General features: G+C 40.1%; 1 protein-coding gene across 3 annotated transcripts in view; it reads right to left on the bottom strand.

The window, feature by feature from the left end:
* Nucleotides 1–24,209, bottom strand: part of LOC118916724 (basic immunoglobulin-like variable motif-containing protein) — a 77,135-nt gene that overhangs the window by 26,740 nt on the left and 26,186 nt on the right. The window contains exons 9-17 of one of the 3 annotated variants that reach the window (XM_036893896.2): nt 22,896–22,992; nt 21,829–22,060; nt 11,600–11,775; nt 9,885–10,000; nt 9,332–9,418; nt 7,936–7,996; nt 5,181–5,324; nt 3,074–3,281; nt 1,658–2,773 (exon numbers count right to left, since the gene is read on the bottom strand). In XM_036893896.2, coding sequence (XP_036749791.2) covers nt 1,658–2,773; nt 3,074–3,281; nt 5,181–5,324; nt 7,936–7,996; nt 9,332–9,418; nt 9,885–10,000; nt 11,600–11,775; nt 21,829–22,060; nt 22,896–22,992 — 2,237 coding nt within the window. Of the gene's footprint in view, nt 1–1,657; nt 2,774–3,073; nt 3,282–5,180; nt 5,325–7,935; nt 7,997–9,331; nt 9,419–9,884; nt 10,001–11,599; nt 11,776–17,112; nt 18,261–20,043; nt 22,061–22,895; nt 22,993–24,209 lie in introns of those variants that run through there. The other 2 variants (XM_036893894.2, XM_036893895.2) reach the window with 2 other exon arrangements.

Raw genomic sequence — 24,209 nt, 5'->3', positions numbered from 1 at the left:
GATGTGTGTAGGTACGTGTTTGTATATACATGAATATATTCCCTAGCTCTGTCTCATAGAGGTCCTGAAGCAATTACATCCCAATGACAATGAGCACACTCAGTACCCAGATCTTGGTTTCTAAATACCAGGCTCTACTATAAGGAACTCCTTGGTAAAACAGATCCAGAGATAGGACAGAGCGGGGAAAGTATACACTAAACTTGGAAATTCTTGGCCAGAAAGTAAAGAAATGCTCAAAATATAATGGGAAACTGTCAAAAGCCATGGGAACCAGCTTGAATGGGCCCCCACTGGCCAAAAATGGCCCTAACATCTTGACCAGAAAGTAAAGAAACGCTCAGAATATAATAGGGAATCATCAAAAGTCATGGGCACCAGCTTGAAATTTGAACAAAAACGTAAAGTATGATAGCATCATAACTCACTAAATAATGCAGGAATCCCTAAGTCTACATTGATATAAAAAAATAACAGATGAGGAGAAGGGAAAGATCTTTATAGTAGGATGCCTAATAAATATATGAGGAATGATGGAGTTAGAAAAATACCACTTGGCAACCATCATGTAATAATTTATTGAGGTAGAAATCATCAATGGATGATAAAACAAAGGGGTGAAAGTTTGTTCAGGAACAGCGTATTTATATAGTCTCAAAAGTTCCTTTCCATAAAATGCTTATTAATTACAAAGGGGAAACAGTAACTTTCAAGCAGAGAAACTTGAAGACACCAGGAAAACAAATTAGTGTCTGTGTATGTGTACAGTTGACTCTTGTTATTCACAGCAGCTATGTTCCATAAAGTCACTCAGAACACAAAATCACAGATACTCAATGATCCCTGAAGAAATATATAATCTTCTAGCCTAAAAACAACCCATCTTGGTAAAGTCTATTTTATTTACTTTACAAAAGAGGAAGCGAGGTTCAGAAGTACAAAGAGATTTGCCTGAGGCTGCCCCACTAATGGTGCCAGAGTTGAGATTCAAACCCTATCCAACTAGACCCAGAGCCAGCACCTCTTCATCTACACTGCACTGCTCTCTCCCATAACCACCCTCTGGTCATCTCTGGTTCAACCTCAGCTGAACAAGGTGACAAAGGTGTATGGTGACTCATTTTTAGCTGCTTCATACAGGTTCATGAATGACCACAGAGATACCACCATGAGTACTGATTCTGAGGTTACAAATAAATTTTACTAAGTAGGCAGTTTTGCAAATACGGAATCTGTGAATGATGAAGACTGACCACGTATAAGTGTGTATAGACACAGATATATGATATACACGTGTACATATGCAAACATAGAAAGAGACAGATACCCTAAAGCAAATGTGGTAAAATGCTAGCCACTAAGGTACTGGATAAAGGAACCAGAATGTTTTGTACCATTCTTTCAACTTTCTAAAAGTTAAAAAACTAGAGGAAACCCCCACTTACGTCCTCTAACTAGTAATAACAACAAAAAAGAACAGAACAGGAATGTCAAAAATCCATCTCTAGCTGTGAGCCACTGGGAAAGCAACTTCACCTTTCTGGGTCTCTGGTCCATCATCTGAACAAAGCAGAAACCAGACTCCCCTGAAGGACCCCTCAACTGCTGCAGGCGGCAAGTCCTACCATTCAGCGTCACCAAAGGCACAAACACCTACCATCAGATTCACTTTCTTCAGAGTGAATTTCCACTGGCTCCATGGACTTGGGAGTTGAAATTAAATCCTGGCCTGCAGATCCCAACATCTCATGTTCTTGGATGGTTTTTAGGCAATTCTCATGCTCTATAGCATGAAATGATACTGCATTTTCTAAGTTACTTATTGTCTCTGAAGGGACACTTGGCATATTACTAGTTTCTTGCAAACTGACAGTGCTGATGACTTCAGAAGCAGAATTTGTTTCACGTTCTGTTTCACCATCACTTGCAATAACAGAGGAATCATATTTACTCTCGGAGGGACAAGGATCTTGTAGCTCAAGTGCTTTGGTATACGTGTCATCCCTTGACAGAGAGCGTGGACTTGGAGGAGGTGCTGCAGTCAGTCCCCTCCCACTCTGGAGCCCAGGTGCCCTGCTGGGCATCACCACTGGGCCTCCCGAAGGAACCGGCTCTTTTCTGTCCTTAACCGTAGACTCCTCACTTGCCTGAGAGGCTTCACGGGCCACGTGAACAGATGACACTTGTTCTTCTGGAACACTAGATTCACTGCCTTGACAAAAGACAGTACCTGACCAACGAGCTGAGCATGGCAGCTCTGCGTCATTGTTAGCACTGGTCACGCGCTCCTCTACAGAGCCCCCGCTGCCCGAGTGGGGCCCCGTCATCGACTGCATTCCTTTTGCATCTGTCACTTCAAGTCTTTCATCAGTTTCCTCATCAGAACTGCTCACATGGGTTGTTTGGGCTCCTGACCCTCTCCTCTGCAGGTCATTGCCGGCGTGCACTGTCACATCATCATCATCATCAAGAGCTTTCTGAATTGCTAAGAGAGTGAGTGGGGAGACCGAGCCCTCGTCTTTGGTAGCAGGTCCGTTCCTCACATCCGACTGCTGCGGACTCTCAGCGTCCAGCTCCTCCTCCGAGCCACTTCCCAGCAGGGCAGCCTGCAGAGCCAGCAGTGTTCCTGGGGAAGCAGGGGCAGCATCAGGCTCTGCCTCTGGCTCCAGTTTTTCACACGGAGAGGACTTCGTGTCAAAAGACTTGTGATGTGTTTCACTGGAAGAAGGAAGAGACTCTGGATCCACTTCTGAAACTTTCTTAGCTTGAATACCTGAAGAAAAATCAAAACATTCCTCACTATACAGTTTTACAGTGTGACAATATACTTCTAGCAAGATGAGTAATACCAGTTCTCAAAATGAAGTTATAAATTTTCATGGAATCAACCCTAAGAGTTAATCTGTTAGTTAATTTTAAAGTGGGTTGGTACAATAGTAGGTAATCCATTAACAGGATATATACATCCATTATTAGGACTTCATTAACACTATCTTGGGGTGGTAGTTGACAGAATTCAAAGACACACATATTTGTGGTTTTTAGCTGTCAAGTAAGTGATGGTGCCTGATACCTTTTATCAAGATGTAATGTGAGGTGTCCTCAGAGACCACTCTCCTTGACTCTACCTCCTTCAGAAAGCCCCCTTCATCTTCATATTGCCTTTGGATTTGTCCTGAATGTTGTTGATTCATTTCCTTTTGGATGTTTTCTATGTGTTGGTTTAGATAGTTTTTTTTAAGCAAGCCTTTGAGCTGGTACTGAGAAAAGTCATTAGACTCCTAAAGCAAAAATAAATAGAATGATTTTCCTCTAAATACAGATAATACTCCCCTATTTCCAGTCCTTTCCCCAAAAAGAGATTAAAAAGCAACTGATATGTTTCATTGGTCATATTTTCATATTATTAAAGTAAAATATGAATACTAGGAAAAAACCAAAAGTGCCCTGTTAAAGAATAATCTTTAAAACAAAAAGAACTGGACAAAAGAAAAGAAATCATGGATACCATTAATGATTTAAACATTTACTCAAAAAACATTTATTGAGCATGCAATGCATGGCAGGCACTGTGACATTCTGATTATGGCTTTACAGACAGATAATCTCCTAGAATGCAAGTAAGCATGCAGGTACAGGACCTAGCAGGGCCCCTGGCCCATAGAAGACACAATAAATCACAGCAATCACAGCATTAAAAGTAATAGTTAACATTTATAAAGTGGCTCCTGTACAAGGCATCCTTCTAAGGGCTTTTATATATACTATCCCAAGTTATTCCCGACCACCCTAGGAGGCAGATGGCATCGTCTTCATTCCACAAACGAAGAACTGGAACAAACAGGCTAAGTAACCTCCTGAGAGTCACAAGGCTAATCACTGGTAGATCTGGGATCAAAGCAAGTCGCTAAACCTTAAACTATTTTGCTTCTATTGCTATTATGATTGCTACTTGCCACCATTACTATTATCAATACTGCATTTGCCCAGTGTACATATGATACAAAGGTCCAACCTGGGTGACTCAGAACTCCCCTCACTATCAGAATGACAGACCCAGTGAGCCACTGAACACTACCCCACCATCTACTGGTCCCAAGGCTCCACGGTGGCAGAATGAGAAGGAAGCACGTCACTAGGGACTCTCCCGTGCCTTCCCACTGTTGTTTACCTAACCCAAATAATATTTTCTCAAAAACCAGCCAGAGAGTCTTCTACACTCAAGAAATAAAATGCTTGATAGAGAGACTATCCCCTGAAAGGAAAATAAATTTACTGCTGTCCTTTACATATCATTTCTGGGTACTTTATTATCTACCTATGTTCATATTCTTAAAAAACAGAAAGTAGTGATGGGAAAAGAAACAGCTCCTGTCTGCCTTTTTCATATTTTTTGTATCAAATTAAAAAATATTCAAAAGTCTATAGAAAAAAAAAACACTACATCCATTCATTAGGAATAATAATGCTTCAAAATTTGTATTCTGTCCTTCAGGGAGTTAAAGGAGAGAAAAGTTAGAAATCGTAGGTGGCAGCAGGGAAAAAAGCTCATCACCAGCTAAAGACAGTCATAACCAGTGGGCCTGAGTGAAAACCCCAGGCTCAACCCCAACTCCCACGCCAAGCCACTCTGCAGTCCTGTGGCCGGGGGCCACCATCAGATGCTCCAAGTCGAGAAATTTAGCACTAATTCCCCATCACTACTGTCCAGAGAGGAGGGAAGATGGAGTTCCAATTGCATTGCTAGGCCTGCAGTAGAGAAGATATACCTGGAATTTCAAGTTAGAACATACTTTTCCACTGTGATTATGTTCTATATTACAACTAGTATCCTACAGACAAAGTATATGATGGGTTAAAATAATTTTTATGATCTAACCTAAGAACTGTATGGCATATTTTTGGTATTTTCAATTGGTCAAGTAAGTGATGTATGTATGCACTGGACACTTACTATGTGAAAACACTGAGCTGGGTGCTAAAGATAGAGAGATGAGCAAGACAGGCACCTTTAGGTGCTAAGAACAAGAAAGAAACACGACAGAGTGCCATGAGGACACAGATACTACGTACTGGCTATGGATATTGCATAAGTAATGCTTGTCAATTTTCTCTTTTCTAAGGAAAAATTTTGCTGAAGTTCTTAATTCTAAGCATTAATGTACTGCTCTATTTTTCACCTCTGGCATTGCTTCAAATAATGTTCTTCTTCGCTTGGTAAATTCTTTCATATCCGTCAAAATTTCATGCTTTATTTCGAGGGGCAGGCTGCCGAAGTCTTCAGACTCAATATCTATCGCGTGAGGATTATGAAAGAACTCTTCCTGTGAAGAGTAAAACAAAACACCATGATATCTACATTTCTCACACTTAGGTATACTCATCATGATAAATATTTATTGTGTTTATATCATAAACATAGTTCCACATAATCTACAATAGGCTAAACATAGTTGTATGTAACCTGTATAGGCATCAAAGTTAGTAGGCAGATTAGGGAATGTATCCATTCACTCATCTTTCATTTAAAGGAAAGAAAGAATGCTTACCAGGCACCATCAATGTGCCAGGCACTGCTCCAGGTGCCAGGGTACTGTGGCAATCATGCCTGATAACATCCCTACTCTTAGGAGTAGAATAAGACATGTGATAAACAAATAATTAAATGAATGAACAAGATAATGATAAGACAATATAGCAGGTTAATCTGATAAAAGAGTGGATTAGGAAAGAAAAAACGTTTATTTGATAGCTAGAGAAGACCTCATTTAAAAAATGACCTGTGAGCAGGAACTTGAAAGACACCAAAAAGACTGGTCAGTAAAGAGCAAATGCAGAACAGCAAATGCAAAGGCCCTGAGGCAAGGATGAACCTTATGGATTTGAACAATATTTTAATTCCTTTAATTAAATTAGTTTCCTTTAGCTCTTAGCCTAAAATCAAAAATGAAATGAAAAGTGAGAAGTTTCAGACATGGAAAAGTGTAAAACTTCCCTAACTAATTACCAGAAGTACTTTAAAACTCTTCATTTGTAAAGAAGATAAAATAATAATTTGCTTCCCCAGTACGTAGGTATGCTGTGTGTGCAAGTGCAAACCAGCAAGCACTTAGAACAGGCCAGTCATGCCCAGAGCATCCTGTGCTTTCTATTTGGTATTGCTCTCATCACCCCATGAGGGAGGCATCAGTATTATTTTTGTCTTACCAAAGAGAAAAAAAAAAAAAAGGAAATAAAGCCTTGGAGAAATTAATTTGTCTAAGATCACAGAGCTAATGAATAGTAGAGCCGGGACTTAAATGCACATGTTCTTGACCACAAGGTCTGTGGCCTTTATCAAGCTTGCAATCGCTTGCTGATTTAATAATTCAGAACATCCACAAATTGAGGGATCCTGTGGTTTGGGCTCCAAAGTCTTCTTCCAGATGTACCAAATTATAGAACATAAAAGAAATGGGTAACTTGGGAATTAAAGAATGTTACCCACTATGCAAGAAACCTGAAAAAAAAATGTTTAACTTGTATATCTATAGTACAAGTTCAATTTGTAAAAATGTTACTCATTAAAATATGTGTTGCATGGGTTTTAAAACATGCCCACAGGTTCTCTGACCCTCTTCTCATCTCACTTCCGCCCCTTAAATCGGAGCTGGTCTTAAGAACTAACTTCTACCCAACAGACTGTGGGAAAGGGAAGCTGCCCAACTTCCAAAGCTGCTAGAAAAGGCCCCACAAGTCCTGCCAGACACATTCTCTAGGCCCTTGGGAGCCAGGGCCAGGCTGGGAACAAGCCCAAACCACAGGGAGAGGCTACAGTCGGATGTGCTGGCTGAAGGCCAGACACGCGAGTGGGAAGCCCAGCTACAGTATGCATCTACATGGGAGATGCCGAGGCACAACTGCCTTGCTGAGCTCATCAATGCCCAGAACAGTGAGAGATGATGTTGATAATGCCCATTTCCACATCACTAAGTTACACAGCAACAGATGACTAGAACATATGCACAGACATCCATCTATACAGATCTATGTACACGTGTACATTTGATACACACACACACACACACACACACACACACACACACACACACACACAGAGGTATTCAACTATGAGGCACAGAGGGAAGAATGGACTAATATATACCAAAGTGTTACTAGAAATAATTTTTTGGTGGTATGTTTTCTATATTTTTACACAAACATATTACTATTTATATTTATTCATTGGTTGATTGGTTAGCTGTAAAAGAAAGATAACTTATTTTGGATATCTAGGTATGTACAATGGCAAATCCCATATATAGGCACACCTTCAAGACATTGGAGGTTTGATTCCAGATCACAGCAGTAAAGCAAATATGGCAACAAAGTGAGTCAAATGAATTTTTGGGTTTCCCAGTGCATATAAAAGTTATGCTTTCACTATGAGGTGGTCTCATAAGTATGCGTTAGCAGTATGTCTAAAAAAACAATGTATGTACCTTAACTTAAAAAGTTTACTGCTAAACAATGCTAACCATCATCTGAGCTTTCAAAGTCATCTTCACTGATCACAGATCACCACAACAAATATAATAATAATTCAAAAGTCTGAAATACTGTGAGAAATGTGACATAGAGACACAAAATAGGCAAAGCTGTTGGGAAAATGGCACTAACAGACTTGCTCAATGCAGGGTTGCCACCAACCTTCAATTTGTTAAAAAACTTAACACCTGCGGAGTGCAATAAAGCAAAACTCAATAAAACAAGGTAGGCTGTACATGTGTATAAATACATGCACCCCCACACACACACACATACAAGTAAAGAAGACATCTGCATTTTTTATCAGGAACTTTCATAAATTTATACTACCGCACTGAAATTATTCATTTTGATGTCATTCATTTCGATTAATAGCATATATTCTAAATTCAAAAGTTATTTAAATACCTGTAGTGCTTGCTTTTGATTCATTCTTTCTTGCCATTCTTTTTCATCTTCCTCTTCTGAACTGAAAGTCAAGCATAAATTTACAAATCTATGCTTTAATGACTACTTATAAAAATATTTCTTGAGGGCAAAGGCTGCTAGTTACAGGGGCTACCATGGTGAGTAAGATGGCAAGGTGCATGCCATCACTGGTACCCGTTCAGTCGGAATACATGGAAATAAGCAGTTACACTGTGATCTAAGAAGTTCCACCATAAGGAAGCAGCAGGCTGCTAAAGGTGGGATAAGAGGCACAGCTAGGCCCAGCTTCAGGGGGTCCTGAAAACTTGCTGGCATTCCCAGCAATTATATTGCTTGGACTTAGCCACAAATAAGTGAGAGGTCTAGTTATGGGCATGGGGAACCTTCCTGGAGACAGATGTTCCGGGTGGAAACACCAACTTCTATAAACATCTGAAAACAAGCAAGAGAAGCCTGCCTGTGGATGGAGTGAAGAGGGCCTGGGGTGAGGTTGGAGAAGCATGTGATCAAAGATTGAAGCTGTATCCTAAAGAAATGAGAAGCTAGAAAGTGTTTTAAGCAAGGAAAAGACAATATGAGATTTAGGTTTTAATGATTCTGCACTACAAATCCAAAAGTGGGTTAGGCAGGGAGGGGTTCTGGCAAAAGGGAAAAATCAAAGACAAAGGGGGAAGCATGGGAGGCCATCACATGACCTCAAGACTAGATGATGGTGGCAGAGATGAGGATACAGAGAGCTGCCTGATTCAAAATCCAGCTGGCCTCTTTGAAGGCCCTGAGAAAGGAGGAACGGGGAGTGGGGGTGGGGGAGGAGACAGAGACAAACTGCCTGGCTCCCCACATGCGCTGCAGGCACAGCCAGCCACTGGCAGCATCCGCAGAGGAGCCTGAGGCAGGGCGGCCGGACAGGCTCCAGACAGCAGGTCGGTGGGGGCACCATGGTAAATGGGGCCCAGGAGTCCAGTAAGCCACAAACTGCAGGCATCTACAGGATTTAGCCGGAGGACATCATGTGTGGTCTTGCAGTGTGTTGGTGTGGGGCAGAAAATGCCAGGCTAAGGAACACGGAGAAACAGCATGTGCAAGCAAAATGTGGGAAAAACTACAATTCACGTCTTCGTGAACTATATTATCAACAGTGTAGGCACGGGCTCCACAGAACAAGGAAGAAACAGATCTTCACGAACTGCCAGAACACCAGGACAAGTTAATAAATAAAAACTACAGTCTTTGAAAAATATTCTTAAAGATGTCAAAAATGAGCATTTCAGGTGCTTGAATTCCCACATGCCTTGCCATGTAGATGAGATAGATAAAGGTTTAAATCTGTTGGAATACAATGATAATTAATATTTTTAAACAGTCAAACACTTACCTGTTCTTTTCTTCCTTTTGTAAAGGAGGCAAAACATAGATATCATTTTCTCTTCGAACTTGAGTAAGACTGGGTAGTGCTTCATCCCTGAAAAGTAACACAGACTTGAATCAAGATGACAGGACACCCTATATTCAGTCAATGATTCTCCCCCACTGACTGCACTGTCCTAGCTGAGGAGGTGAGAAGGGGAAGCGCGGGGCTACAGGCTGCCCCCCGCTGACGTGGCTGCCCCGGCCCCTGCCTGGAGAATAAGCGCAGCCTGGAGAGGACGCACCTTGCGGCAGTGCCCAGCCCTCTGGCCACAGCGCCACCAGCAGCACGCAGCTGTGCATCTTAAAAGTACAAAGCGAGCAAAACGCACCCCTACAGCTTTTCTTTCTCAGTGTCACAGCTGCTTAAATTACTAGGTCAAACAGACACCCCACTTCTCCCTCTCATTTCACCATTTTCTGCTAAGAAGTAAAATTAGAGAAAAGGAACCACAGGAATCTGATGAGAAAATAAATCATCTTTACATTAATCTTTAAAATTAAGGTAATTTCCCTCTTGCCTTTTGCTTTTTAAGGCAGTTTTGATAGCTTGTCTTTTCAAAAATGTTTTCAAAAGCTTCTCTGTAGTTCTGTTGGAGTCACTGGTTGCCAAATCCTTTCTCTGCCTCCTCTTAGCCTGTGAAAGGAAAGATGTTGGACTTTACTTCAGGGTATTAGTATATTAAAGGCATTTCTTTGATCCTTTTCTGTAGAATTCCATGTGCCTGAGTTTCCAGACCGTGGCCGCTGTAGTGTTCCCTCCTCCTCGCTGCGTGTGAGTCTCTTGAGGTGTCTGCTCCAGGAAGGACAGCCAGAGTGTCCATCTAGTTCTTTCTTCTGTGGCTCTGTATGGCTGTTACACCATACATCTGGGAAACTATTAATATACCATCAGTTTCTTTTAAGTGTCCTGTAACATCCCTAAGGAGTCTAAAACTTAATTATATATAATTAAGTAAATTCTCCCCAAAAGAGATTATTTTATTAACTAATGCGTTCTTTAAAATGTCACTGTTAGGCCAAAAACAACTTCTGATATTGGTTTTTTATAGAAATAACGTTATTTACACACCACTCCGTCCCTCAGCATTCAAAATTATATCATAAGAAATCCTAAAGCATACAGAATTATCTTTTAAGAAATGTTCAAGTAGGAAAAAATGGACTAGTATCTGTGCTTATGGTTGTATTAAGGCACAAATAACAAAAATTCTTCTTCTTTTAAATCAAGATATAACTGACATGTAACTTTGTGTAAGTTTAAGATGTACATATGTGTTGGTCTGATGTATTTATATATCCCAAGATGATTACTACCGTTACTGTTAGCTACCACCTTTATCAGGAACTGGGGAAATTGGGAAGATGTTAAGGGTACAAACTTAAAACTAGTAGGAAAAAAGTTGTGGAGCTCTCCTTACCTTTCTAATCATTCCAGCAGAGCACCTGATATAGTACGCCTTGGATAAGAAAATACTGCAACATTCAAGTCTAGACCTTTTACTGAGATGACAAATGTCCCATGCCTTCGCAAATCCTTACTTTTATGCCACGTCTGCACTTACTTAGACAGTATCTGTCTGTTGTGATTATAAAGTGATGAGTTAGCATTTTCAACATGTAAAAGTCACATATCCAAGTGGGTGGTGTCATCTGGGGCTGCACAATTATTCCAAAGTTTCCAACATTGTTTTCAACTACTTTCAGGATAGAGAGGCTCTCTCTCATTCTTTTACATTGTGCCTATTTCCTTCCTTGATAATACACATCAGTCACACTTGGCATAACTTAACATGGTTTGCCCCTAAAATCCTATTTGCCTTTAAAAGAAGGAGGCAAATCACTATCACTGAGGCTACCACCGAGGCACCACGATTTCAGGTCAGGGAGGCATTTTCCCCACCAGGTGTTCAGTGCTGCCCCTCAGCCTAGCTGGAGTACTTGTAGGTAACCTAAGAAGACACTCTAAGGGGAAAACTCCCAATTTTAAGAACTTTAGTAGTTTTATTAGAGGTTAAATGCTACCATTGCACCTGTTATGTACTCTCAAAAATAAACCTTTCATAAAAGAAAAAGTGATTCTGTGTTCAATGTTAATTTTTTCTAGTTGAAATTAATTAGATATATGTCAAAATAAGTCTTGGTTTCAAAAACTCTAAAGAGAAAATTAAAATCTCATGTGAACTTTTCTTTCTTTCTAAGAATGCAGAAAAAAAACAAAATAGATGACTCTTACCAAAGTCTGTTTCTTCAGTAGTGGGGAATCCCCATCAAACACAAATACAGGACGAATTCGAAAAAATAAGAGTTTGCAGAGCCGATGAAACAAGGTGAGAAGATGAGCATTTTCTATTGAGTTCCCATGGCGATCCCGGACTCCTTTAAGGGCTTGGTTTAACCAAATGCTAATATCTGGGAGAATTGTTAACGGAAATCACCTTGGAATTTCTGCCCTCATGCTCACAATTTCAATTTCCTAATAACTGATACCATCCAAACACTGAAACTAAGCACTCATATCAATTCATTTAAAATTGAAAAAGGTTTTACCCTGATGGAATCTACCTAAAATCAATTAACTCTATTTCAGCCCTTGTTACCAATGTTCACATATTGAATTTTAAAATCTTACAGACAGCTGTGTCCTTTAAAAAGTCTACTTGCAAAGAATTGCTTCTTTAAAAGAAAAGCTAATGACCTCTACAGAATTTTAGTATATTAGTGCAACTCTTCTTCAAAAACTTTTCAAACTTACCTCCAATTTTACTTAAGAAAGCCACTTTCAGATATTTATCCTCAGGAAATCATCACTGATTTACAGTAAAAGTTACTTATAGGAATGTTTATAAATGAAAATATGAAAAACCATTTAAAAGTTTTCCAATGGGTCTTTTTTTTCAACTAAATGATATATCAGAATATGGTTTGCTGGAATATCAAGGAGCCCTTAAAAATGGAAGCCGCAGAAGCATATACAGGAGCAAGGCAAATAGTCACAAAATATTAGAGGTAAATAGGTTATAAAACTATGGAATGTACAACTCCATTTTATAATACATGTGACATGTTACACATAAAAACAGTGCTCAGATACCACAATACTAAGAATAGTTATCTCTGCTATGACTGTGATTTGTTTTCTTCTTGGAGTTTTATTTTTAAATGTCTCTTCTAAAAATGGCTTATTTCTAAAATAGGCTGATCCAGTCATTTCCTATTTGTCCCTAAGACAGTGGGACAGGCAGTGCTGGCTTTCCGGCCCCTCTAACTCACCATCACAGAGCCGTCAGCAGCCGTGGCGCTCGGGCCGTCTCCTCTGCTCTCGCCTGCGCTGGCTGCCCACGCTACCTGGGCATCCCCTACCCCACCGCGTGCCCCGCCCCGGGGCCCCCTCCTGACCCCAACTGGGTGGCTTCGCGGACCTCTCTGCCTCATACCTCACAGACATCTCAAACGGAACATCATCAGACCTGAATTCCGTTGTCTTTCCCAGAGGGCTGCTCATGCCCTTTTCCGAGCAGGTCACTCTCACCCACCCAGAACTCAGCGACAGCCCATGTACTCTCCTCACCCAACCACTACCAGATTCGATCAATTCTACCTTTTCATCTACCTTGAAAGTGTGTATTAGGTTTCACCAACGTATTTTTAGTGAAAAGTCTCTGAAGGCTTCCCACCGCCTTCCAGAGCTTCCTCCCAAGGCCTGTGAAGCCCAGAAGGATCTGGCCTCTGCTCATTTTTCCTCTCGATTCAAGCTACCAGTCATCTCTCAAACCCTGCCTGCCCCAGGGTCTCACATGCTCCTTCATCCGCCTGGGTGTCTCCCTCTCCTAGCCTGGTTATCTCCTCCTCTTAGGTCTCAGTCTGTAGGTCACTTGCTCAGCCCAGAAAAAGTACTCCAGTTATTCACTCCTATTCAGAAACATATTGCTTATTATGTGGCAGAAATCCCATGGCGAATATATAGCACTGAACGAAACAAAGGGTTTGTCCTTATGGGGTTTCCAGTCTTGCAGAGGGAAAAACCAGACTGAGAGCCCCATGACTCCTCTAGAGCACATTTTTGTGCACAGCTCTCTTTTTCCCAGGGCACATAGGAGGCAACAAATATCTGCAATTACATGAGCTGAAGTTAAATCCTTAAACGAATTATATTACCTAACTTACTACTATAAAAAATTAGGCCCATCAACAATTAATAAACACTATGTAAGAAAATAACTAGTGAAAAGCAAGCTGTTATTATATTCATTCCTATATTTCAGTGCTACTCTGTGTCAGGCATATTGGAGATACCAAGATCTTGACAGAGAAGAGCAAACAACAGACATGGTCCCCATCCCCAAGAAAGGCTGCATTCTAATGAAGAGGATGGCAATTTTTTAAAAAATCAGGTAATAGACATATAATCCATTAGGTTGTTGGAAAGTGCTAAGAAAAAAGTAAATAGAGCAAAGTAAAAGGACAACAGAGTGATTTCGGGTCAAGGGTTCTTTAGTTACAGAAGGCGTATCTGAAGAAGTAATGGGGAGCTGAATGAACAGAAGCGGCAAGGTATTGAACAGCGAGGCAAGAGGCACAGCAAACTGAAATGCCCCAGGACAGAAGCAGCTTCCGCCTAAGGCCACTGTGGCGGGGCACAGCAGGGGAGCAACAGTCGTGGTGTGGGTACAGTGTCTAGGACATTACTTAGGGACCACCGAAGTGGACGTGTGAGCAACACACTATACAGAAACCAGTTCTAAACCTAGTTGCAAAACCCGAGTGAAAGCAGGTGGCGAGGGAGACCAGAAGTGGTCGGAGAGAGGATCCATGTTGGTGTGGACTCAGCTCCATATTGTATCGGACAAATATTTGTGCTTGGCTTGCTTCTGATTGCTACACTGTTATAGAGGATTCAACTTAGCTTTACTTTAAATTTTAAAAGCAATCAGAAAGCTGACTTCAAATTAGTGGCTCTCAACTTTTCTATCCTTGGGAACTGATAAGCTTTTGAAATAGATTACTAAACATAGGTATGCCTAATAATTCTAAACCATAGACTGAGATGGGTCTTTTTTGAAAATTAATCACAGGCAGTGCCAGTTATCAGCTAGGGGTGAGAGTCCAGCTAGAAATTCTTAAAAGAATAAATATATAAAATTAGGCAATCTGAAATATTTGTATAATTTGACTTGTCCAATTTCAGTAAGTGTATAAAAGGCAGTATTAAATTTATCCCAGGGCTGTAAAAGTTAAATCTGCAGCAAAGCCAAACATCATTGCACAGCTAAGATCCAAAGGACCAATAACATTTTGAAACCAAAATAAATTACTTTAGTCCTTTTGTTAGGTAACTTAAAATATAATTAATCCCAATTAACAGGCACAGCCTCAAGAGAGTATAACATTTTGCTAACACACTTAATTGCATTTTATAAATGTTAAAGTCTATAAGAGATAAAAGTTAAACTATTCTTTATTATTTGACATACACATTTACATTATACAAATAAATATGACACTCAGCTCCATGGTAAAAAGACCAAAAAATTTATTTTAGGGATCCAAGAGTAAATTATGAACCTTGTATATCATGGGTGATTTCTCCACTAACAAAACAAAATATCTGAATATATTTTGGTTAGTTGAATTTGAATTCCCATCCTTTTACATATATGTATATACATATATTATGAGGTTATCATTTAAACTGCAACATCTTTGGCTGTCCTCCTTAAATTATTCCTTCTTTAAAAAAATACCTAATAAATCCACTAAACTAAATTCGTGTCCCAAAAGAGCTTCTGAGTCATCTAAAAACAGAGAATACAAATGAAGTGCTTTACATTCCTTACTCTGGACAACTTCCTAAAAAATAAGAATGCTGAACTTCACGTGTCATTTCCATGACTTTGAAAATTATTAATTCTTCATAGGGGTTGCAACATAAAAATGACATCTTTGCTAAAGTTTTAAGGGTTTCTGTCACTAAAATTGTGCTTTCCTTCACATAGTTCTGTGACGGTCTTTGGAAAGCAGTGATTTGAGGAACCCCTAGAGGGCAGCAATAGCACACGTTTAAAAAAAAAAACCTTTCCCTTTCCTTCCAGAAGGTAAACCTGCATAAAAACTTTAAAGTGAGCCTAAATTCATTACAGATGTACTTCAAGATTATTCACATTGAAAATAATAATAATAATCACTATCATATTTATTTATAAAAATTATCAATGTTCCATTATGCGTAAGCTTTCTCTATACTGAAGAATATTGGCTCCTCGGTCAGGGGCTACTTTCACTAAATTACCACGTACTCTAACACTGCATTTACCACCCGACAGCAATTATTTACAAGGCTCTTCTCCACCTAGCCCATGAGTTCATAAGCTCATACGTTCCCATTTAGGGAACTGGTGAAAGGTAGCACCAGCTCCTGGAACAGAAAAGACACTCAAAAACGAATAAGACTGTTTAATAGATTAAAAGATCAAAATTTCAGAAACAGTATTCACATGTCTTGACAATGAGGAGAAACATTTAATTACGAAGACACAAACAAAACCAGCCAAACATGCAAACACTCCTTTAAAAGTCCTTCATAACCTAGGAATTTACCCTAAGAATGCAGGAGCCCAGTTTGAAAAAGACATATGCACCCCTATGTTTATCACAGCACTATTTACAATAGCCAAGAAATGGAAGCAACCTAAGTGTCCATCAGTAGGTGAATGGATAAAGAAGATGTGGTACATATAAACAATGGAATATTATTCAGCCATAAGAAGAAAACAAATCCTACAATTTGCAACAACATGGATGGAGCTAGAGGGTATTATGCTCAGTGAAATAAGCCAGGTGGAAAAAGATAAGTATTAAGAACAAAGCAAAAACTGAAGGAAGGAACAAACAGCAGCAGATTCACAGAACCCAAGAATGGACTAACAGTTACCAAAGAGAAAGGGACTGGGGAGGATGGGTGGGGAGGGAGGGATAAGGGGGAAAAGCGGTGGTGGGGGGCACGAGGAAGGCAGTATAAACTGCGTGATTCTATAGCATCTTCCTACGCTGATGGACAGTGACTGTAATGGGGTGTGTGGTGGGGACTTGATGATGGGGGGAGTCTAGTAACCATAATGGTGCTCAAGTAATTGTACATTAATGATACTAAAATTTAAAAAAACCTCCATCATAAGGGCTGGAAGGAAAACAATTTACCGCATACCTTTTGAAATCTTTTCAGTGGTGTACCATATAAATTTCCTACTCCAAATATCGTAAGAAAAAATAATAAAAGTCACTTTTTTTTTAAGGTCAAACACCTGTCCACAAGCTTCGGGACAGCAGGCAAAACTGCCGGTAGGAAGCCAACTTCATTTCCTCTTCCGAGCCGGGATTCTTTCAAGCTTTAAAATAGAAACGGTGCCAGTCACTATTCTAACCTTTTTTCATGGAAATAATCCCTTTATTTCATACCCCCCCTGTGGGTGGATACTATTATCACCTCCGTTCTCCAAATGAGAGAATTAAAGCACAGAGACGTCAAAGCACTGCCCGTCAGTGACGAAACTGGGACTCTGACCCCCGAGTACTATGACCGCAAAGGGGGGACAGGACACACTTAAGCAGACGCCGCGAGGGGGGCCTCCACAGCGCCCCTGCGCGAGAGCGTCACTCTACCAACACCCTCTGCGCCCCGAGCGCGGCCGACAGTGGGTGCAATGCTGGCGCATCGCCGCCCGCCCAGCCCCGACGGCGCGGTAAGGATACCCACGGCGAGGACCTTCCCCTCCAGCGCCTCCGGGCTGACCGGCCGCCCGGAGCACTCCAGCAGCTTCCAGAGCCCCTGCACACCCATGAGGCGGGTACCCGGAGCGCGGGGAGAGCGTTCCCTGCTCCCGCACAGGAAAGACGGAAAATAACGAAGAGCTCGCGGTCGTCCAGGGAAAGCAGCAGCCAGCGAGACCGGCACTTCCAGCGGCTGCCTGCCTCCCGGAAGAAAGGACAGCGAATGGCCGGCAGCGGGGAGGACTTGCCCCTCGTCTCGCCCAGGGTTTGGCCCGAACGTTTGCTCTCTTAACGCCAAGACCGGGGTGAGGGGACAGCGCAGGGGCGACAAACAGCAAGGAGACACCCGTCCACCCAGCCAATCGGCCCGAGTGGGCGCCCAAGAGAAACGGGGCCTCCCGGCTTCTGTCTAATACGACGCGCAAGGCGGAAGTCTCGCCTCCCCGCGTGACGTCTATTGGCTGCGCCGATGCATCGCGGAAGTGGGGGGGGGCGGTTCAGCGTCGTGCTTGTGTGATAGTCTCGCGCTTCATCCACGCTGGCATTTTTGTCGCGTGTTAACGTTAAAACGATACGCAGCGTGTACTTGCGGAAGAAACAATATTCCACGCGTTGATTCAATATCGTTTTCATCCCACTGGCCGCCAGTTGTGAAAACCGTCAATATTGTTTTACACGTAAAACAACCAAAAGGCAGGCGTTGTGTTGGGTGTTTTTAAATTAATAAATACGCTCTTTGACAGCTTGTGGTAACTACAAAAGAGCAAAATTTAAAGCCTTGAAACAGGTTCGTTTTCTTAGGCATCTCAAGTTTAGGATTCCACCGCTTGTAGGTCTGAAATGACAAGAAACCAGACAGGCCAAGACTTCAGCTCCAGACCGCATTCCAGTGTTTAGCATTGCTCACGTAACATTTTTGCGCAGAACTTAACGTTTCTTCATCTGTAAACTGGGCCTAAAACCGATCGTCAGATTATTTTAGCTAGGATCAGAGGATTTGTGCAAAGTATTAATCACTAGTAAATTTATAAATGAGTGTAACTGTACATACTGATAAAAATTTGAACTATTGAAACCAAAGTCAAACTCACTGAAAAGGTTAAGTGAGCAAGTAGCTGTGTTAAAGGAGCCCTTTATGACAAAGCTATATCAAAAACTGGTCTTTAGCAAAACCATTTCTGTGCCCAGATGATTCACAATAGCCATGTTTAGTTAGTTGACCCAGTCGCTATCCAATAGTCTTATCAGGCAGGGATAAACCTGACAAAGTGCTTTTTTGTATTTCCTCCAGACATTCTTAGTTGTATTTTATGGAGATGAGTATAATTGTTCAATTTTGTCTCCCTCATCCCCATCCCCTGTGGTAGACTGTAAACTTACTGGAGCCCAGAACTGTTTTGTTGACTATTATATCCCCCACTCCTGGCACTGGGCAAGGATTCCATAAATACTGCTTAAATGACCTGTTTGAGTCTCCAGTCTAAAACTCTCCTGCCCCTTGCTTAACGAGGGTTTCCTGGAGAGGCACACAGCCAAGATCCCATCAAAGCCATACAATAAACCTGTGTTAATGGGTTGAATTGTGTGCCCCTCCAAAATTAATGTTAGAATGTGACTGTATTTGGAGATAAAGCCTTTTAAAAGGTGATTAAGTGAAAGCCTTGAGAGTGAGTCGAGACTTGTCCTAGTAAGAGGAAATTTGGACTGACACCAGGGATGCATACACAGACGACAGACCATGTGAGGACACAGTGAAAAGGCAGCTATGTGTGAGACAAGGAGAAACCAAACCTGTCACACCTTGATCTTGGACTTCTAGCTTGCAGAACTGTGAGAAAATCAACTTCCATTGTTGAAGCCCCCAGTCTGTGGTATTTTGTCACAGTAGCCCTAGCAAACTAAGACACCCTATGATTCTAAGCAAGTTCGTTCACCAGTGAGAGTCCATGAATAAAGTGGAGATGCCATCACCTCTGGGTTACTCTGAGAAGCGTGATTTGACATGAAACACCTAAATCAGGATGGTGCTCAAATTACTCTGTGACTGAGGGAGAAAACACTATGGGTAAAATTAAGGTTCAGAATGTGATGGATCCTAGAACACCGTGTCTGAGCTCCTCCAGGGTCTAGAAGGCATGTTGGGACATGCTAACAGCTGTTGGACCAGCCTGGCCTAATGATGGAACACAGTAACGGGCAAAAGGACAGTTTCAGGACCTGTCCTAAATGAACATTGTTGACTACCTTAGAAAGGGGTAATACAAAGAGTCAATGTGGACATTTGAGTACTGTAAGTGCATTTTAAAACCAGTGCAACGTTTCTTGAATACAAAACACTGCTTTGAAGGAACAGCAACTAAGGAGTTTATCTGTGATTTACAAGGAATTGGTTCCTTTGGATGCTGTTTAAAAGGCTCTATCAGGATTCTGAACAGTAAAGTACATATCTTTGGGAGTAATAAGCATTTAAGTAGTAGCTCCTATCTACAAAGCACTGTTCTAAACACTTCACATGCATTAACTTACTCTTCAAAACAAATTATAAAATAGATACTATTATCCCCATTTTACCAATGAGGAAATTAGTGCAGAAAAATTAATGTTCACTTGCGCAGTGATACAGGTAGTAAGTTCAGAACCAGTATTTGAACCTTCAGTGCTTCTATAGAGACTCCTAAGAAGAGCTAAGAAATTAAACATGACAGGAATGTTATTAATCTTGAAAGATAAGTGTGCAGTAACTTGTTCGTTATTGGGAAATTAGTCTCTATAAACTTCAGTGTGCTCTTAATAACTGCCAAACTTTAAGCCAAGTTATTAAATGGCCATCTATATCAAGGCTTATAAAAATTGTTTATGGCCAATAACTAGTCTGCATAAACTTTCTCTTTCCTAGGTCTCACTGTATTATTTTTAATCCTGCATTTACCTCCTTTCCTCTTGTCTCTTCCTACCTCCTTCACTGAACTACGTGGTTGAACTCAATGAAATTGCTGATACTCAAACCATGTTTGACCTACAATGACAACTTCATTTGGTTCAGGCTAACATAAGAATTAATTTCTGCTTCTTATTATAATCTTATAGAAATCTAAAATTATAGTCATCATAATGCATATAGTTTCATTGATTATAAAAGTCAGATGTGAGTTGGTTTCTTATAACACACTACTTAGGCAGGATTGTTATGTACTTCAAACAGAATTCATGAGTACTCTCTACCTAAAACAAAGGTTCAAAACGTACACATTATTAAAAGTAGAAAACAAAACTTTATTTGATGAAGACTTCTTAAAAGTTCCCGTGTGAAGTAACAAAATCAACAACCTACAAATCTCTTTCAGTCTTTTGCATTTCAAGCAAAATATCTCTACAGAAAAACGGCCATTTCATAATATATATCCCCTTCTGTAGGCCAGGCATGTCTGAGTGGAAAAATGGATATAAAATTCAAGAGAAAAAACTGAAAATATTTTAAAAATAAAAATCTGAACCCTTTCCTTGAGGTGTATTGCAATATGGTTACCAACATATTCAGCACCTTGTAATAATCAAGTTACTGATTTGAGTCCTGGAACAGTCCCTGAAATGAAAGAACAGAGATGCCAGTCGTTTGTGAGTGGAGTCACAGGTTGGCAGCAGAAGAAAAACTGAAAGCAATTACAGAGGAGCTCAACAAATGAAGTCCACACTTTCTGAACTATTTAACACTCAACACAAACAGTCAATTTTCTATATGGTTTTAAAAAGGAAACAGCTCAGAGTTTGGAATATGGATAGTTGCCCTCTGAGGGACGTGGCATTCCTAACGCATCTTAACAACATATGACTCCACACAGAGGGACCAGTCAAATATCAGAAGAACTCATTTCACAGGTTACTTTGGATACAGAAACTTTGGGTACCACTTGTTCTTTTACTCTGTCCCTAAGACATGACTGACTTATTGTAGACTTAAAGAAATCTTTCAAGACCTAAAGGTCTTGTCAATATTGGACAGCAGAATACTAAGCCAAGAAAGTCAAGAATATCCTGAATCAAAGCACTAAATCAAACATTTACACCAATAGGTCAGATTCTTCAGTCTTTTCTCTTTTGCCTCCTATACTGAGAATCCTGAGACTGTCCATCAGGCAGGCCAAGATACTGCTTACAAGAATTCCTAGACTCGTTAAATAAATGAGCTTTAGCCATGAAAGAAAGAATAAATGAACATCCCCAATTTTTTTTAAAGGCAAATGATGCCTTACACCTTGAGCTTAGGAATAAAACTATCTGTAACAAACGTCTGAGGATCAAGTCATCAGGAATCATTTCATGCTTAAGTGTTTCACATTGTGATGCTATTGAGTTTGTGTTGGTTTATATGTAACTTTATTGGATTTTGTGAAATTGTCCAAAATGTTTATATACCTTTAACTTTAAAAAGGTCAGTAATCTGTGCTTATCTTTTTATATATCTGAAACCACCCATCATAATCATATACAAGCTTATTTACTGGAGAATTGCAAGGTTGTTTTTTACCACAAGCTCTGTTCCTATTTAATGCAGACTTAATAAAATCTTCTACTGTCTTAATGCAGGGCTGTGTAGGCCAGTTGTGTGTATAACACAGATTGTTCGTTACCAGCACAGTCAATTATTCCCATCATAATCACTGTAACCCTGGTAGCCACTGTTCCTTCTCTCATGGATACTGGACATCTTTTTCCATGATGAGTCTTGATGGAAACTAGCACTGAAAGACCGGCCCAGACGCCCCCGATGCTTCTGGGAGATATTGTCTTCACTCTCGGACTTGGCAATGCCCTGCGCATGTGTTGGAGGTTGTGATTCTTGCCTAATGTTTCCAAATGGAAAGTTCCAAAGGCCAAATCTTTGCCAGTTAAGTCTCTGGAATGCTATGATGCAATGCAAATTTCCCCCAACCTGAGAAGAAAAAAAGGGGGGTAAAGAAAATGATCAGAAATGAATTATACTATAATATGGATTCTCTGAATTCCCTTATTTTTCTCCCTTCACCTGCCTCAAAACAGTACTTAATCCTTTCAGACATCATCGGATCACATTATCCTGCATCTTTGCTGACCAGCTGTCTTTACAAAAATGTAACAATGCACCCAGAAGCCAAAACTCCTCCCCCACCACCACCACTCACACCCACTATGACCTCCCATCTGCCCAATGCAAATGCCAAGATCAGCCCTCCATCTCTCTCCTATACATTGTTCACATGTTAGCAGGATTCTATCAATGAGATGTCTACTCAACCCACAGGTCTACCTTTCCCTGAGAACTGCCCCCAGCAGCCTTGTTTGTACACACAGCTCTGCCCCATGGCCACAGTCAATTCGGCTCAGGAGTGAACACCAAGCTGGCCAAGACTATGGAACTGGACCTAAGGCAGCCAGTTTCAGTCTAGACTGTTCATCTGAAAGGAGACATAAACTGGAAGGATGATGATCTTCAGGAAGTAAAAGATTACACAAAAAGAGAGATAAGAACAACATAACTCCCAAAAGAATGAAAGAGACTAGCTACATCACCCCTGCTAACATTTTTTTTAACCTAGCACTAGCCTCTTATGAGTCCAGGCTATTCCCGTTGCCCTTTCATGTTATAGATACCTGTGTCCTTAAAGTAATTTACGCTTTTCTAAGATGGTCTTAATTGGGTTTCTGTTTTTTACAACCTAAATAGTGCTGAGTAAAATACTGCATTTTGGCCAGTTGGGAAATACCTTCAAATGCAATGCTGTTCTTACCTTCTTTGTTTTTCGATACTGCAGCCCCCTCTCTAAGTGCCGGATATCTAGATACTCTGGATTTTGTGTGTTTAGATCAGTAACAATATCTGCCCATCTATATATAGTTAAGAAGGAAAGATAAAGAACAATCTTCTTTAAATAGAAAATATTTAGAACTCTTCTCATGAGCAATTTGCTACGCTATTACCATGGCAATAATTCTCTTAGGAGTGTTCCACCTACTAAACTTTAATAAATTCTTGTTTTATGAAAATTCTATTTATCCAGCTATTGCTAAGTCAGTGTAAAAAATGGTTACTTTTACTATAAAATATGTATGTATCAACCTGTTGGATGACATCCTGCAGGCTAGAGAAGAAACATTCCATATTGCCTTTTTAATTAGAATCAAGGTTTCAAAAGATTTAAAGGTTAACATGTCTTTATTTGCAGACATGGTTCTGCAGAATATCCAAAGCAATTACAAATTGCTTTGTATTGAAAAACTATTAGTAGGATTAATAAGTAAATTTGATAAAGATGCAATATTCAAAGCCTATATAAAAATAAACTTTTTGTTTGTGCACTGCCAGAAAACAATTGGGGTATGAGATTTTTTTTAAAGGAAGTTGGTTAAAAGGTACAAACTTCTGGTTATAACATAAATAAGCAGGAGGGATGTAACCACAGCATGACAACTACATCTAACACTGCTGTATGATACACAAGCAAGTTGTTGAGAGGGTAGACCCTAGAGTTCTCGTCACAAAAAGGATAATTTTTTTTTCTTTTTATTGTATCTATATGACATGATGGATGTTAACCTATCACGAAAATCATTTCACAATATATGCAAATCAACTTATGCAATGGTATATATACATTATTTCTCAGTAAAACTAGAAAATAAGTTTAAAAATGAAAAAAATTTAAGTCAATTTACAGTAACATCAAAAAACACAGCACTCTCAGGGATTTGTACAGCATGGTGCCCATAGTAATATAGTACTGTATACTTGAAATTTGCTAAGACAGTATACCTTAAGTGTTCTCACCACACTAACACACACACATAACCATAACTATTAGAGTTGATGGGTATGTTAACACTTAATTGTGGTAATCATTTCACAATGTATATATCAAATCAGCATGTTGCACACTTTAAATATATACAATTTAATTATACCTAAAGTTGGGAAAAATTTATTTAAATTTAAGATTTAATTTTAAATTTATTTTTTAAAAAGGAGTAACAATATCAAATACTGGTGAAGACGTAAAGAACAACTAGACTTTCCTACACTGCTGGTGGGAATGTAAAAAACAACC

Source organism: Manis pentadactyla, chromosome 17 (assembly GCF_030020395.1).
Source record: "Manis pentadactyla isolate mManPen7 chromosome 17, mManPen7.hap1, whole genome shotgun sequence".
Classification (NCBI taxonomy): Eukaryota; Metazoa; Chordata; class Mammalia; order Pholidota; family Manidae; genus Manis; species Manis pentadactyla.
Note: the sequence above shows the minus strand (reverse complement) of the source record. Positions and strands in the feature narration are given on the sequence as shown.